The 18037-nt window shown below is 35.8% G+C and overlaps 2 protein-coding genes across 2 annotated transcripts; one reads left to right on the plus strand and one right to left on the minus strand.

Moving 5' to 3' along the window:
* Positions 1-1208: 1208 nt before the first annotated feature.
* On the plus strand, positions 1209-2006 carry LOC108988566 (60S ribosomal protein L26-1-like). Its single transcript, XM_018961870.2, has one exon. The coding sequence runs from the start codon at positions 1328-1330 to the stop codon at positions 1766-1768; it is 441 nt and encodes a 146-aa protein (XP_018817415.1). The 5' UTR covers positions 1209-1327; the 3' UTR covers positions 1769-2006.
* Positions 2007-14036: 12030 nt separating this feature from the next.
* Positions 14037-16683, minus strand: LOC108988544 (mitochondrial outer membrane protein porin 2-like). The gene is made up of 6 exons (XM_018961830.2): positions 16528-16683; positions 16322-16389; positions 15171-15281; positions 14997-15083; positions 14687-14895; positions 14037-14582 (listed from the first exon to the last, which is right to left on the minus strand). Exons 1-6 carry the CDS (start codon positions 16574-16576, stop codon positions 14276-14278), a joined length of 831 nt encoding a protein of 276 aa, XP_018817375.1. The 5' UTR covers positions 16577-16683; the 3' UTR covers positions 14037-14275.
* Between the last annotated feature and the right edge of the window lie 1354 nt (positions 16684-18037).

Consider the following 18037-nt stretch of genomic DNA (forward strand, 5'->3'; position numbering starts at 1 on the left):
TTAAGGTTCATGAGTTTTTTTATTTTATTTTATTTATGTCAAGAGGAGGTGCCCATGGATATAGCCCCCTCCTCTCCAGTTGTCAATTAGAGACGTAAACCATGGCGTTACACTTGCCTAATTGATTGCTAGCCTTGATAGTCATCATGCCTACCCATGTATTTCATGAGGAAGGACTATTACTATAGTCCCTCCCTTTTGGTGCGGGGCTGCACTAGAGTCACTACATGTGTCTCTCTCTCAATTTTGTTTGATGCTAATCCAAAATAATTATGTAGTTGTTGCTCTGGTTTTTACCATATAACACACTTCACCATCTTGAAGATGAAATCAAAGGAAGAACAACCATGCAACATGCTCGTAGAACAACTAGAGTTCTGAATTTAGAATTTTCATGAAATCTAGGTAAAAATTTTAATTTTTCACATGATGAGTGACATACTTCTTACACCAGTGATATGACAATATTTGATTTAATTTTCTTATGAGTAAGATCTTTTCATGTCAACACTATAAGTATAAAGAGCATTGGCAATGGTCTAGCCATTGCCAAGTCTAAAATTTGAAAGTTGAGATTTTGGCTAAAACCAAAATTATTAGAGAGGTTAATTCACATTGGACTATCCATCCAAAAGTTAAAATAATAATAATCATAATATAATATTAGATATTTTAAATAATAATTTTTTTAATTTTTATATTTTGCAAATACGTACAATCTATATATTAATTAATTAATAATTTAATTTTTACTTAAAATTATTGTTGCCCAATTATTTTTTTCAACCTAATTATTCAATAGTAGCCATTGAGAATATTTTTAAAGTAAAATATTATTTTGAAGATGAATAGTAGCTTATCAAATTTGGAGAAATTGATAAATTTACTGTAGTTTAAAAGTGGAGCTTTGACTACTCTAATGCATACCACTTTTGAGCTATTTAACCAAAATTTAATTAGATATTGATATTTAACTAAGCCAATGCGAGTGCTCTAAAGACTATTTATGTTTTTACTTCATAAAATGGAGTCATCAAGTTCTTTTGTTTTCTTGTTGGTGAGAGTGTAAGCCTAGTCCAAGATATATGGGCGGATAAGAAAGAACCCAGCTCAATAACACTATAACTTTGGGCCCCCAACAAAGCTCAAACACAGCCGCCCACTCTGATGCTGGAACAAAACCCTACCCAACCCTAACCATATACGGCGCCGTTCCTATCGACACCATTTTCTCTATCTATAAACGCGCACACATAAACCCTAGCCTCTCTGATTCTCCCATTTTGCCCTGCCGTTCCTCAGAGAGAGAGAGAGAGAGAGAGAGAAGATGAAGTACAATCCTAGAGTCTCCAGCTCTCGCCGCAAGAGTAGGAAGGCTCACTTCACGGCGCCGTCGAGCGTGAGGCGTGTGCTGATGAGCGCCCCGCTCTCGAACGACCTGAGGAGCAAGTACAACGTCCGGTCAATGCCAGTGCGCAAGGACGACGAGATCCAGGTCGTGCGCGGAACCTTCAAGGGCCGTGAGGGAAAGGTGGTCCAGGTGTACCGCCGGAAGTGGGTCATCCACATCGAGCGGATCACCCGTGAGAAGGTGAACGGCTCCACTGTCAACGTCGGCATCAACCCCTCTAAGGTGGTCATCACTAAGCTCCGTCTCGACAAGGACCGCAAGTCCCTTCTCGATCGCAAGGCCAAGGGTCGCTCTGCTGCTGACAAGGACAAGGGCTCCAAGTTCACCGCCGAGGATATCATGCAGGCCGTCGATTAATTCAATAAATGGTGAAACAGTTTTCTGGGCTACAAATTTATGTTTTTCTTCTGTGTTTATTTATATCGTTTTAGCTAGGTTGTTCTGTTGTCGATGGGGTTACTAAGAGGAAGAGTACGTTGTTACATTTAGCATGCTTTAAACTGTTGTGTTGGGTCTGGATATTTAGGTCTCTCAGTGACCTGGATTTTGAGATGTTTTATCGATCAATGCGATATTTCTGGGTTTCTGCTGATAATATTCTTTTTTTGTTGCAATGTTTCCGTGGGTTTTGTGCTTCCGTTATAGCGCGAAGTCAATTGATCTTAGCCATATGGCTTTTGATTATGATGCTTTGGTTGGCTATTTGTGATTTCGGGACGGATATTTCTATAAAATTTTCAATTTCTTTTGTTTATCGATGTGCATTGGGATTTGATTTTGTTTATCAATGGGTACACTGGGCATGCGATGGCTTTGTGTGTTTTGTTTTGGAGTTGATGTTTGAGAGACATTGGTTTTAGTTTAAATTCATGAGGGCTATTTGTACCTTAATTGGTGATGTATTGTCTGATATGATACTTGGTCAGATGCTTTTCTTGGTCTTGCATACCGTGTACTTGGTTGATTTTTAAGTTTTTCGAGTCTTGAATGTCGGCAACAACTTTTTTGTATTCTCAACCAAGGTTTTTCGTGTGCTGTCTAGCAGGTTATTAGATTTTGAATCTTTTGGTTGTTCTATCTGATGTCGCTTGAATCTTCTGTTAGTGACAATTCTGAAACTTGTTTTGGTTAGTTTGTCAATTCATGAGATCGGTAAACATAAGACATTAAATAGATGAAGGGACACTATCAAACAAGATTATTCTTGCATTGTTAGGTCTTGCTCCCTTTTTTAAATCACCTATCATAAATCAGTAATGTATCTATGTTATTATGCTTACTATGGCATTATTCTTCCTCATGTGCGTGTTGTACTTTGTGGGAAAAACCATGTTTAGAAAGGTGTGTTTGATGAAGCGTGGTCAATATTGGTAAACGTAAGGACAATGGTGTGGGAAAAAACCAGTAATATAATTTATTATAGGTTATTTAAATCACCTATAATAGATCGGTAATGCATATATGTTTTTTTATGCTTGCTATGGCATGATTCTTCCTCATGTGCGTGTTGTACTTTGTCGGAAAAAACCCTGTTTATAAAGGTGTGATTGATGCAGCCTGGTCAATATTGGTAAAAGTGGTGTTGTTAAGCACAAAGTTCCAAGGTCAAGGTGCTTCACTTACTAAAAGTGAAGCACATTTACAAAAGTGTGCCTTAAGCGCACATTTTTTTGTGATCGTAAGGTGTAAAAACTCCTTATTGTAGGTCTTATGAAAAAATATTAAATATATGTTTTAACTATTATTGTTTGTTTAGACTACTAATATATTTGAAGTGGATGAGGGACATGATAAGGATTAGAAGTATTTTGTTGACAATGATGAGGGTCCTATTCATAATGATGAGGATGATTATATACTTCAAGTTTGCATTGTATTGCTTATGTTAGCATAGAACTCAATTCCTACAGTTCCTTGTGCTTCTTTGTTCGCTGCCTTCTGGGATCTACCTACAATCTTTGTGCTTCTTGGTTCATTACCTTTTGGGTATATTCTTACTCTACCATGTACTTTCTTTTTATTATGGATATTAAATATCATGGTTGTATATGTTTTGTAAAGCACAAGAGAATTGTATAATTTTTTTTTTTTTTTTTTTAAATTTCATGTAGTTAGTCTCTTGCGTATTGCACAATAATTCATTAAATGAAGATAATTACCAAAATATACCATGTTTTTTAAGACCTTATTCTATTGTATTTTATGAATATTTTGTTATTGTAGATTTTTTTTTAAAAAAGAAAATGCTCTCTTTACTTCAATCAATCGTGTGCTTATGCTTTGTGCCACGTGCCCAAGTTTCTAGGCGGGTTTTGCACTTAGTGCGCCTGGCGACATCAATGAGTAATCTTATCTAAAGGAATTCTTTCTTAATATGGATTTAAGTTGTGTGTGTTTAATTTTCAATATTTCTACAACCTTATTTGATCCATGGTTATTATTAGGTAATTTTCTTTGGAGGCACTAATCGACAAGTTTGTGGCTTCTAGACGTTCTTTTCAATCGTTGTTTACGTTTCTTCGAAATATGGATGCTTTTGCATTTCAATGTGCCGTGCGGTTGGTTATTGGTCTTACTGCTGTTAAGGAAATTGTATTTTGCAGTGATATGTTATGTGTGGTTCATCCTTCATGTTTTTGTTTTTGTTTTTTTTTAATCTTACTCGGTGGTAGAACTGTCTATTGATCATCCAATACATGTTAGATGACTTGATTCAGAACTTAATTAGGATGCCGTGTTTATAAAGGGTACTAGTAGGATGTCACATGCAAGAATTGGGCTCCTACTACAAAGATTATTTGAAATTTGAAGAAAAATAAAACAAAAGGTGATGTTTTCGAAACACCATGAGAGGTAAGTGCTCAGATTTAGGGACACGACAAAACAATGCTTGCACTCTGGTGTGAGCAAAACTGCTCGAACCATGGGTGTCCCACCGTGAATAAGTAACGTTCAGACCCAAGGGCGACCAAGGAGGGAGTTCTTGAACTTCAAGGTGAGCAACAGCAGCTCCCACAAGGCAAGTGAAATTGCTCTAACCCAGGGGCAAGCAATGAGTACTCGTACCCAGTGCGAGCAAAGAGTGTCTGCACCCAGGCAATCAAAGAGTTCTCGAACCTTTGTCAAGTAACAAGTGCTCCAACACTGGGGTGAGTATAGATAGTTCGAATGCCTCGGTGAGTGACAACAACTCCTACACAAGGCAATCGAAAGTGCTCAAGTTGAGCATCGTGACAGAGCATGAAGGTTTGGCCAGGGGCTAAGAAAGCTCGCCCGATAGAGTGTTGAGAAAAAGTGTTACGTGGCCACTAAAAGTGTCAATCCCAAGACAAGAAAAAAATGAAGATAGGCTGAAAAGTGATGGTAGGATAACAAAATAAACCTATACTAGGAGAACGAAGGTAGGACGAAAAATTGAAGGTAGGTTGGAGAACGAAGGTAGGTCGAAAAATGAAGTTTGGTCAAGAAAACGAAGGTAAAAGGGAAAAATAAAGCTAGGTTGAAAAATGAAGGTAGGATAAAGAGAAGAGGTAGATCGAAAATTAGGTAGACAGAAAAATAAACTCAAGATGGATATTGAAGGTAGGACGAAAAAATGAAAGTAAGACTATTAAATGAAAGTAAGTTGGAAAACGAAGATCGGAGGGAAAAATGAACTTAGACAATCAAAAGAGCTCGCCCTGGAACGTGCTCTTCTCCTAGGTAAGCATTCAATCAAATATCTGAAATGATCTCGCACTTAGGGGTGGAGCACTTTGCTCGGTGAGAGCATAGAGAGCTCGCCCCCAGGGGTGAGCAAAGACTGCTCCAACCCCAGGGGCAACCAAAGATTGCTTGAACCTAACTAAGTAAAAGTGTTCGCATCTCGAGATGAGAAAAGGGTGTCCTATCGGAGTGAGCAACAAGTGCTCCTCTCATGGGCAAGCATTCAAAAAAATAACCAAAGTGCTCATCTCGAGGCACTTAGAAGTAAAAAAGTGATTGCCGCCCAGGGTGAGCAATAACATTTTGCACTCACGAGGCAAGCACTTTGATTGCATTACATGCTCGGGAGTTTAAAAAGATGGTTGTGGGAGCTCATGCAAATCATATCAGCTCCACTAGATCTAATGCTTACATGCTTACATGGGAGCTTGACTCCCGAGCATGTAAAGCTTATCCAATCTTCATAAGTATCTAACCCCCGACGAAATTGGTCGAATTACATTGGGAGCTTAGCTCTTGAGCGTATAAAACTTTCTAGATCACCAATAGTATCTAATCAAGTCCACAATAGAAATTCCAACTAGAAATCTCTATCTCAGAACCATCAAGCCGACGACATGAATATCCACCATAAATCTCCATCTCAGACCTATGGCAACAACACCGTGGGTCTTTGGTGTGAAAGTGAATATATTTTTCTAATTGTTTCTTTATATTTCCATCTCTACTGTGGCACCGCATGTCTTGTCGTGGTCAGATCCAGTCATGTCGACGCGATCATCCATCTCTGTCATGGCTTGTGCCATAGTTGACGAACAAACATGTCTCTACAATTTCTATAGAGAAGAAGTTTCAAGTAGAAGGAGAAGAGAAAGGACATAAGAATGAAGATCACAAGAACATGATAGATAGAGAGTGGGAAGTGCGAGAGAAGATGAAAATGAAGTTGGTTTTAGAGATTTCTTGTTGTCATTTGTTGGTTTGATTTGGATCATAATTGTTTCTGGTTGTGTTTGAGTGTAGAGAATATCTGAGATCATCTCATATATTTTCGTACGGATGAGAATATCCACATCCCAAACACACAATATATTTCATCTCAATTGATGGGACCCACCACGTTTTCATCTTTCCATAAAAAGTTAAACACATCTCAATTTACTTCATACATTCAAACTCATTGTTATTCACTTTTTCAATGAGATTCACACTCTTACACAAAACTCACTCAAACATCGTAACTCACATATATTCTAAGATACTCTTAGCATCAAAACGGGGCCTCTGTCTAATTCGATTTGTTGTATGGGTATTTTAGTTAGTTTGGATATGTGGCAGTGGCATTTTAGCCTAACTAAGATCTCTTGCAGGGGCATCTTCGTCAGATCACCATTTGTAACAAGGGCATTTCAATCCAACATAGTATCTATAGAGGCATATTTTGATCCAAGTCACTACATGAATTTTTACTAGATAAGGTCTAAACTCACAGTTTAATAATAAATAGATAGTCTGAATTCAATGATTAGTATTATTTGGCATATAAAAGCATGGAATTGAAGGGTGAGCTTCCCGAGTTATGCTATACCGATGCCTCTTACACCACACACCTCAAGTAGTTGACAGCGTGTATTTTTATTTTTAAGTTAAACACCCCTTGCAATGTAAAATCCAAGAAAATCCCAAATCTCCTCCGATATGATGATAGTTCGACGACAAGCCAAGGAGACTACTACTCGTAAGAGTTTATTCTCTTTCTATAGAGATGTGAGAGTTCTTTGTTTGTGTTGGGAAAATACACAATAATATAATAAAAATTACGATAAAATTAACACTTAAACGAAATCAGTTTGGACTAAGGCATAAAAATCTCACTCTTTAAGAAGATTCAAGCCCTCTACGGTATATTAAGTTTCAAATGAACCGGTGCAGCTGAACTCCTATTGACTTGACTTCTCCAAGATATAACAGTCCAACTGATTGTCGTATGACTTAAGCTTACTCTATGCAAGCAGTTGAATCCAAAACTCTACTCAAAAGAAAACCTCCCTTTAGTCTGAAAATTATCTCAAAAATACCTACGTACACACACTATTATTATTCTATCAATTTCTCACTATTTCATACGAAGAGAAACACACCAGAATGAAAAATCTGAGAGAGAAAACCGCTGCAAGAGCTTAAACCCATAAGCCGGTAAAAAGAAAGAGTATTAAAGAGAAAAAAAAATTCAAACGGCTTGGTTAGAAAAATACCGTAACAATGAGCAATAAAAGAATTAAAGCTGCCAGATTTTGTTACCGTTGTGATGTACACGAATGTTTTTAATGCACACGAATGTTTAAGCTGTAAATAATGCCGCAAAACTTCAACTGACCTCTTAAAAGAAACGTTATTAATAAATATTATTTATTAAAAAATACCAACAGTTTGTGCTGGGAAAATTTCTGGAGAGGTAGAGTTTCGTTTCCTAATCAGCACCTTGCTTGTGAGAGTTTCTCCTTCACAGTTGTTCCTCGATTGAAAAAAAAAATCATGCAAGCAAGCTGACTCCAACCCATATCACAGATTATGAGAGCTGATTCTCTTCTAGTGCTTCTTGATTCTGCTTGATGCAAGCTGATCAGAGCCCCATGAGATAAACAAGGAAAAGTTGTCCCTTTCCATACTCAGGAAATAAAAAATAATAATTAAGAATAGGACAGGAAACAGCTGCAGAAGATAAATGGGGGAAGCAACAGAGTAGAGAGAGAAGCGTAGGGGGAAGAATTTGATTTCTTTATGCAACTGAGAACAGATGCAGAAGATAAATGGGAGAAGCAACGGGGTAGAGAGAGAAGCGAAAGGGGAAGAACTTGATTTCTTTATGCAACTAAGAGCACTCCCAATGGCTCTTGTAAAATAGAGTTTTCTTCAAAATATAAAAAAATGTTGTTAAAAGAGGACTCCATCAGATTTTGTATTTTATAAATATTTTACATTTTGATACAGTGATCTCTCTACATCTACAGAATCCTGTTCATGCATGTAAACTTTTTTAATTAATTTCTCTTCCCTCCTCGTCCTTGTTTTCACATTCCTCTATATTTATTTTCTTTTCTTTTCAGACCCTCTCTCTCTTTCGCACGCTTTCTCCATTGCTTGGCGCCAAAGACAGAAGCAGAGCCTTCTTCCTCGACTATGCTCGCTGCTTCCATCACTGATCATCCAGCTTGCTTTCATTGTTGAGGTAAATATTAGAATCTCTCTCTGTCTCTCACTTTCTCCAAAATGCATGAAAGCTTGAATTTTTTCTTCTTAGAATATGGTTGTAGGAGTTTGCGTGGGAATTATACCGATTCACAAAACATATAGGTGAAATCTGTTTGCTTTTTTGGAATCTCTCTCTCTCTCTCTCTCTCATCTCCAAAATGCAAGAAAGCAGAAATTTTTTCGGAGCAGTTTGTTCTCTCAACGATTTGGTTTCATTGCCTTTTCTCAAGGTATGACTTGCTATACGAGTTTCAGTACCACAAAAAAACTTCCTCAGATGAAAAAAAATTGTTTATTTCCCTTGCTATTAATATAATTGATTGTTTCTGCAGTATTTGATTGACTTTCTGCAATCTCATAGCCCACTACCACCTCAAGAAATGAAAAAAAAACAACTAGCTCTGTTTTTATGTATAAAAAAAAGATTTTATCTTAATCCCTAATGTTCTAAACAGATACTGACTTACACGATTGAAATAGAAAAAATCTATTGATCTAAAAAGATACAAAATATTAAATTAAAAGTAAATATGTGATGTGGTTTTGAAAATTTTGTTTTACATGGAGAAAGGGGGCACCATTCTCCATGTAAATATGAACAACGTAGAATATATGACAAAGGGGGCACCATTCCTATACAATATGATCATGACTGAGTCAATCAATTCTCTATTTCGGTCATACGTACTTCAGAAAAACAATAAAAAGAGTGTTCTAAGAGATTCTAAGACTTAACTTTTCTTCTCTCTAATTATTTACATTGACTTGGTATTTACAGCTTGATCATGTAATAAACCTCTGATTGTTCTAACTCTCATTAAGAAATATTTGTAAAATAATTTCTCAATTATTTTAAAGGAAATTAAAAGGAGAATTTAATAAAGTTCTAGAGTATTTTGTATTGTTGTTCATGAGATAGATCGAGAAGCAGTACAGGAAATAGGAATTTGCAGAGCTTAACTCGATCTTTATAATGTTTTAATTCCATCATGTGCATTACACTATCTGCAGTATTTGGTACAAATAGAATAGTTTGCTCTTCCCCTCCTATCTTTTGTGTTATTTTATTGATAGAAAATGTCTTCTGGTCATTGATGGTCAGAGTATACCCCATTGCCATTTCTTTAATGTTCTAAATAGCTACTGACTTGCACAATTGTAATAAACAAAATCAAATGATCTAAAAAGATACAAAATATTAAATCAAAAGTAAATATGTCAATTGATGTGGTTTTGAAAAGGTTGTTTTATGATATATCTATGATATATTAAGTGTCATGTATGAATGTTGTGGAATGTGCATTTCTGATTTTTTCTGCACTCACTCTAGAATTTTTGTGATCATGTTTGTGTGGCCCTCAAGAAGTGGCCAGCTCTGTACAAAATTTCTACAGATTCTCCCAACCCCATCTATATCATGTGTATATATACATACATATATATATATACATACATACATACATACATATAGATATATATATATATATTTATATATATAGATAGATAGATAGATAGAGGAAATCAAAGATAGATCAAGTTGAATATTTCGTTTGGGTTTGATGAGGACCATAAATTGCAGCCCCCTTTTGGGTTTGTTGAGGACTATAAATTGCTGCTATTTATGGATTATTTTCTGAAAATTTTTTCTGTTGTTTAGCATGTTCATCTACTCTGTTCTTTGTTAGTTTAGCCTACTATATGTTTTAGTTTAGTATGTTCATCTATTCAAAAATTTGTTTGAGTTTTTATCAAAACAAGTGGTACTTATCAAAATTTAGAATTTCACAAAGATGAATATTGAGTTTGATGAGTTCCATGATCCCATTTTTTTTTTTCTTTTTCTCTTTTCCTTTGAAGGATGGATTCACAACTCCATGGAGTTCATTCCTTCACTACCCTCTTACAAGAGGGGGAAGAAAGCTACAATGGCTACCTCCTCACATCTTTGAATGACTTAGAATCCCAAGTTACTCGACCCAACTCAAAACAAGGGATTGCTAGAAAAACTAAATCTAGACAAGGAAACTTTAGTCCAGAAGATGACAACTTACTAGTGTCAGCTTGGCTTAATACTAGTTTGGACCCAATCAATGGGGTTGATCAATCTAAACATTCATTTTGGGCTAGAGTTCATGAATATTATGAGAAAAACAAAAAACCCACATCTTGTGAACGTAGTTCCAGCTCTCTCACAAGTAGATGGTCTACCATCCAACATGCTACAAATAAGTTTTGTGTGGCCTTAGCTCAAATTGAAGGAAGGTCTCCAAGTGGGGTTACTGAGCAAGATAAGGTACACAAATAATATCATTTTATTTCATTGTTTATAGAACATTGTATTAGATATATTTCACATCTCATTTACTGATTTTTCAGATTGAGCAAGCAAATGAGCTCTATCGAAGTAACCAGTCCGCAACATTCAACTTCCTTCATTGTTGGACTATTCTAAGGCACCATCCAAAATGGAAACAAACTGTGGCTGAGGGTAGCAGTGTGAAAACTAAGAGAAGATCAGTAACCCCAGATGGTCATGTGCCTGAGTTTACATTCCTAGATGAAGACACCATATCTCCATCTATAGATGTAAATCTAGAGAGACCTATTGGAAAGAAGGCTGAAAAGAAGCGAAAGAGGCAAGATAATACCCATTCCAATCTTGCTGATTTGGTAACTGAAATGAGAGAGGAGAAGAAGAGAGCAAATGCTGAGAAGGGAGAAGATAGGAAAGAGCTTATCCGCCTTACAAAAGAGAGGCTTGATTTGGATCAACAGAGAGAAGAGAATAAACTTATGAGGATGGACACCTCAATTTTACCTCCAATACAGCAAGAGTATTTCCGTAGCTTCCAATTGGAAATACTTGAGAAGCAAAGGTCTAGAAAGCCATGACTGGGTGGTGTATGGGTTGCTGTTTTGGGTTTTTTGAAAGGTAACAATGCAGCAACTTTTGGGAATGCTCCTTTGTTAGTTTTTTGTATAGAACATTGCACAAACCTCAAGCCACAAATTTAGCCACATTTGAAAGTTCTAATTTGATAACTTTTTGTATAGAACTATGCACAAAACTGAAGCCACAATGCAGCCAGTGGATAGTCCAGATTTTATTTTGTATAGAACACAACACAATTCCTACACTAAACTGTCTTATTAGTCTAATGGGTTATTTGTTGGGGGAATTATGATAGTGGCACACTAAAGTGTTGTTGTGAATGGTTTGAGAGTATTATGTGAATGAATGAGCATGAATGAGTATTATGTGAATGAATATATTTGCTACAGAGTTTATTATATGAATGAGCATGAATAAGTATTGATTGTGGCACATTTTATTATAGATTTGAATGAGTATTATGTGAATGAATATAATAGTGACGTGCTTGGCCCTTGCTTTCTGAGTTTATCTATTTCCTTCTTGGTTTAAATACCTTTTTTTCCTAATAAATGAAATATCGATAAAAGGATGCCAGAAAAGATGACACAAATCATACAAATAATCAACACAGAGATTTGGTCACGAAGTGGGAGAATATTGACTGATTCTCATGCATAGAAGATATTGACCGATTCTCACTCATGGAGATGTTCGTGAGTGGGAGTCTATCACTTAAGAGTCTTTTAAGTGGTCCAACACTCCTACATTAAGTTTAAACTGATCCTATGAAAATAGGATCACGTGGGACACGTAAACACCGAAATTTGATGAAGATTTCAGCTATAAATACATGTGTTTGGTCCCCAAACTCACTCACTCAATTCCCTTTGGTAATACATGAGTTCCATAATCTCCGGGATCATGGAACTCATCAAACTCAATATTCATTTATCTTCATGCTTGGATAAACGACTACCAAATAAAACGACATGTCGTTTTCATCAAATTGAAAAACGATGTGTCGTTTTGTCATTACACTTGATAAAGGCTCTGAAACAAAACGACATGTCGTTTTCATTAAATTAAAAACGACGTGTCGTTTATCACTATACGGGATACAGAATCCTAATGCTAAACGACATGTTGTTTTCATCAAATTGAAAACGACGTGTCGTTTAGCAGTACCATATGAAACAATCTCCTGTTAAAAACGACATGTCGTTTTTAATAAGGCTGAAAATGACATGTCGTTCGTGTCGTCTTCAACCTCCAGACAGCACGCGATTTTTGCATTTCACAGTCATTTTCATGTCAAAAATCATGTTTTTAATCACAGAAAGTTTAGAAAAAATATTTCTTTATAATTTCTAAACTTCTTTCAAATAAAAAACATCCAAAAACAAAACCCAAAAATTTTTTTCAAGGTTCGGCCAAAAAACAGAGGAACTGTGTTTTTTATTTTAAACACCAATGCAGAGGTTTTTATGGCTTTGATACCAACTGTTAGACTTAAATAAAATTTTCTAATGCGGAATAACACTTTAGAAATGAGAATTGAAAGGTTTAACGCTAAGAAACATTACATCCAGCCATTTATGCATTTCACTGTATAAGCTGCGTTTCTCACTGTGCTTGGCTCTTCCAAACTCTTCTCCACTCTATTTAGATGGTGTATTACCGAAGAGAATTGAGTGAGTAAGTTTGGGGACCAAACACATGTATTTATAGCCGAAATCTCCATCAAATTTCGGTGTTTACGTGTCCCACGTGTTCCTATTTTCATGGGATCAGTTTAAACTTAAGTAGGAGTGTTGGACCACTTAAAGGACTCTTAAGTGATAGACTCCCACTCACGAACATCTTCGTGAGTTAGAATCGATCAATATAGTCTATGCATGAAAATCGGTCAATTAATGAAATCAATTAATGAAGATGTGGCCTTGGGAGCTTGAGGATTGGGGAATTGGTAATTTAGATGTGGGTATGTTTTGAGATCCGACACCTCACCGGTCTACACATTTTTCGAAGCATTTCGGTCTATGTTGTCAAGCTTAAGTACCTAAAATGGAATCAATTAGCTATCCTAATTGAGAAATGTCTCTAAAAGTATACCTGTTACCCCAAAATAGCCCCGGTAATTCTACAGAAAGCTTTGAACTGAGGGGGTGTGGGTGGAGTTCCTTACATATGGCAGGCTCTCACACTCACACGGTATATTTAGATCGCATGTTACCTGTAAGGTTTTATTGCCTTATAGCGAAGTTTTGGCCCTCCGGATCCGTTGTACCCAAGTATGATCATAAGCTCGGCACCTTTTTTTATTTTCAGTCTTGTTTCCGGTTTGGGTTATGTTTAACTACCCAGTCCTTTTAAGAAAATAAATTTAGCTAGCACGCAATAGTATAGACGACCGGTAATTTTGACATTTAGAATGAAAACATGGCGATTGAAAGCAAACTCGAAATCTGTGTTAATAAAAGGTAGAGATGATCATACCACGAAGGACCAGCAATCTGCCAAAACTGAACAGCAATCTACCAAATCCACGAAATGATAGGTCCTGAAACTCGCGAACGTCAAAATGCCTGTATTGGACAGGACTGTGGACAGAATAGCAAGCAATTCTGACTCGGAAACAGAAGACCATGGGCAACCGCAAGCATCAAAACAATGAGTAAAGATGGTCTGCCGCCCCATTCTTACCGCTCTGTTTGCATAATTTTTTTTTTTTTTTTAATTTAGAGATTAAGAAAATAATTTTAAATGTATTGATATATATATATATATATATTTTTTTTTAAAAATATTTAAATATATTAAAAAAATATGAAAAAAAAATGTTAAACAGTACATCCAATGAGACGGCATAGTAGCCCCACTCCAAAACAATTGATCCACAATGATGGAGAATCTGAAACAACTATATTATCCACGGAACTTATTATTCTGCTCTTCCTTATGCGCCACTCCCCAAAAAAAATATTGAAAAAATTATATGTTCCAACATTGCGTCAGCAAATGGCACGAAACCATCAGGGCTTCAGAGCAATAGCCAACCCAAACCGGGGATTTTTATCTAAGTTTTTGGTATCGACTTCACCAGATATTGTCAGCACTGACTTGGGTATGACCTCATGTTGTAAAAGAGCCCCGAGTCTCCCATGGTTGTTGAGCTTTGCTTTCACTACTGTCAGGTGATCAACCGCGTATGACCCTCCAACTGTGAAAGTGTTTTCATTAGTAGAGAACCTTCTTGTGATCTCTCCAGCAGCAGCACTCTTGTTATATTGATCCAGGTGATGCACATATGATGCTCTCATAGTGTCTCCCTTGTCACCCCTGAGAGAAAGAGATACAGCGTATATAATCAAATAAAGTTGTTAACAGTTAATGCAATTAGTAAGGAGAAATGGCGGCTTGTGTTGTTGGGTAAGAAAGCTCACAATATTATTGCAGCAGATGAATCTGGTTTTGTCATGCTAATGCCAGCGGTGTACTTTGTAAAATTACCAGAGGTAGCATCATAACCTGCCTCTGCACCAAAAGCAATGCTTGGGGTACCAATGGTGGTTGAAACATCAATGAAAGGGGATTGGTTCAAGCCAAAAGCAGTTGTGAAGGTTGCATGGTTGTGGAAGTATTGCACCTCCAACTGCCAAAGTTGATAAGAAGTACAAATTTGAACAAACATACATGTTAAGGCCACAACAATCCCTTCAAGAATTTTTTAGCATAAAGGGACTAGATTCATACCTTGCCAGAGTTATAATCAGGCAGTTTAAATGAAGCAATAGTCTTTGTAGATGGCAGAATCTCAGTGAGGGTAAGAGTTGTTGAAATCTGCCAAGCAGAATAAGCGATGCAATATGCTTCAATTAACAAGTAATTTCACTGCACCAACATTTTCAGACAAAGGAAACAACCCACATTTGATTCTGTATCAACTTTGACATCAACAACTGCATTCCTGAACTTGAACTGTGAAGCCACATCCCCGGTCGACAGTCCTCCTTTCTTTACTGCCGTTGATGTGAGCGCCTGAAAAATGAGGAAAGAATAGGAAGAGAAAACAAAGAGCAATAAGGACGCTCCCCATAAATAATAAATTCACAAAACAAGCGTCATCAAAGAAGGAATAACTGTAACAATCCCCACCAAATGACATTCCAAAGCAAGCAGAAACAAACACTTAGAAATTTAAAATTATGAAACAAACAGCTCATTCTAGCTTAAAGATTGGCAAGTAATTTATAGGTGAATCAGATAGAATTCACTTCTTAAATAAAACTAGTATAATTTCACAGTTTTTCTTTATTTTGTTTTTCATTTTTTCATTTTTTTGTTTTTTGTTTTTTTGTTGCGATGGTAACCTTTAATTTTTAATGCACAGAGTATAGCACTGTTAGCTGCTCCATTTGAAAGATAAACCTTCAGTAAGACAAACACTACTGCTGTAGACTCCATGCATATAACAAAATTGAAGTTGCTTAATGTTAAAAATATATCTTTGACCTTTGAGCATGAATCCACACCACTCCCCCTTTATAAAGGAGGGGAGAAAACTTCTTTTATTCTACACAAACATCCTAAACTCGAACGAAGCTTAGGTGCAAAAGACACTAATCCTCAGTGGAGGTCCCACATCTCAACTCGTTTAGGGAAAAAATAAGATAATCAGCAGAATTGAAAATGAGAATAATTCACAACACATAATAAAGTGCGTACTTACAGATGACAGATACAACTCAAGCCAATTGTTTCTAAACCGTTCAAAAACTTAAAACACCCAAATAGAACATTAGCGCATATGGTTTCACACGTAGTTAAATGCTCTTATGAATTTTGCCAAGTTAAAGAAGCTGTTCTTTTTTTTTTTTTTTTGTATGAGTCCAAATTAAAGCAGCTGTTATAAATGAATTCAAATGAAATCCAAATTCAGCAATTAATAAGATAATCCAAAAAACCCCAATTAACGATCTAATCTGCGTTTTCCTTGCTAACATACAAACAAATATACTGATAAGAAAAACATCCATACAAATGTAATTTAGGAGGAGAAAAGAAGCAAGATCCCGTACCACTCCGGCATCGCTGTAGGTGGAGACAGTGAATTTCTGATCGGAGTTGTAGTCCTTGGTTAGAAGATCTATAAAGTAAGCAGCATCGAATGGTAATAGATGCTAAAACACAAAGAAACTGGAACGGACAGGTATGAAAGGAACGAAGAAATGTACGGCGTAGCGGAGTAAGATTAGATTGTCGAAGAGTGCATGAGATGATTTACCTTTGGCTTTCTTGCCAATGTCCGAGAAGAATCCCGGTCCCTTGCTCATCTTAGCGCGGAGAGAGAGAGATGGGAGTAGTCGTGAATAATCACCGCCCGCGAGTCCACAAACACGATATGAAATTATGAATAATAAAGTTGTAAGAGCTTTAAATAAAATATATAGATCCTATAAAATTATTAGGTATTTAATCCTAATCAAAATATTCATAATCTAATTGTATTCATAATCTAATTAACTTTGTGTGTGTATATATATATATCACCATAAATGTAATTATCATAAAATAAATATAGATAGAAGTCATTATTAGGAGCATCCATTTTGTACACATGATGTGACATCATCTAGTCCACACACCTTCCCAAGTGAGTGTTGAAAATAATCAACTAGAAGCAGACACGCAGTGAATGTAAAGTGTGCACTGCTATAGTAACTTCTCTCTAGTATTACTCATTATCATAATATATATATATATATATATATATATATATTTATTTGGTAAGTAATATTGGCTTTGATCATTTTCCCATGGCAGTGGGGTGTTAATATTGACTATTGGGATCATGACTACTCTTTTACATGAATTTGTTTTGTTGGTTTTTTCTTTATTGTTCATTTTCTTCTATTATGAATCAAATTAATAACTTTTCAATGAGCTTTTGACAAAAATGATAAACCGAATTTCATATTCGAAAGTTTGTCTTTTTGTATTCCAAATTAAAAAGTTAGTGATAGTTGGGTTATATATTGCAAACTTTGAAATGGTAGTTGGCATCTTTCTCCATGGGTCTTAGGACAAGGATTCGATCCCACGTAATCACAAAATAAATTTCTTAAAATAAAAAGGTTTTAAGTTTTTAACTTATATTTAAGTAACGTGATGCAGGAGAATTTGGGTTTGATGATATTGAATTGACAAATTTAAAGCGTTAAACTACCTCATTAGTGCAAATGTGACAGGTTAAAGTGAAGATTCCATGAACTGAGGTAATATTGTGCACGCAGTAATATTTTGCTTATAACTTTAACTATGAATATTGGAATTGCGCGTTGTGGTCATCACGCTATGTATTTTAAGATGTTATTTATGTGTATTTTAATTTCTATTAATGGGTTAAAAAAATATTATATTGTTTGAAAGCAAAACAAACAGTTCAAACAGTTAATAAGTGTCAACCATTCAAACAGTGAAATAAAGACATTCAAACGTAATGCATAAATTGCGTTCGAACAACCATCGAACATTACATAATTGTTCGAATAATACACTAAATGTTTGAACGAATTTGAATATTAAAATGTTCAAACGTCAAAATGAAAGTTCGAACTATCAACTGCAGACGTTCGAATGTTAATATTTTTAGTTCGAACATTCAACTACATATAACGTTCGAGCTTAAATTATGACATTCAAACGGAATCTCGTTTGAATTGAATTTAATCAATCAAAAAAATAATCCAATCCATTCGATCGTTTTGGTTGTTCGAATGAGTAAATTTGACAGT

This window comes from Juglans regia, chromosome 12 (assembly GCF_001411555.2).
Source record: "Juglans regia cultivar Chandler chromosome 12, Walnut 2.0, whole genome shotgun sequence".
Classification (NCBI taxonomy): Eukaryota; Viridiplantae; Streptophyta; class Magnoliopsida; order Fagales; family Juglandaceae; genus Juglans; species Juglans regia.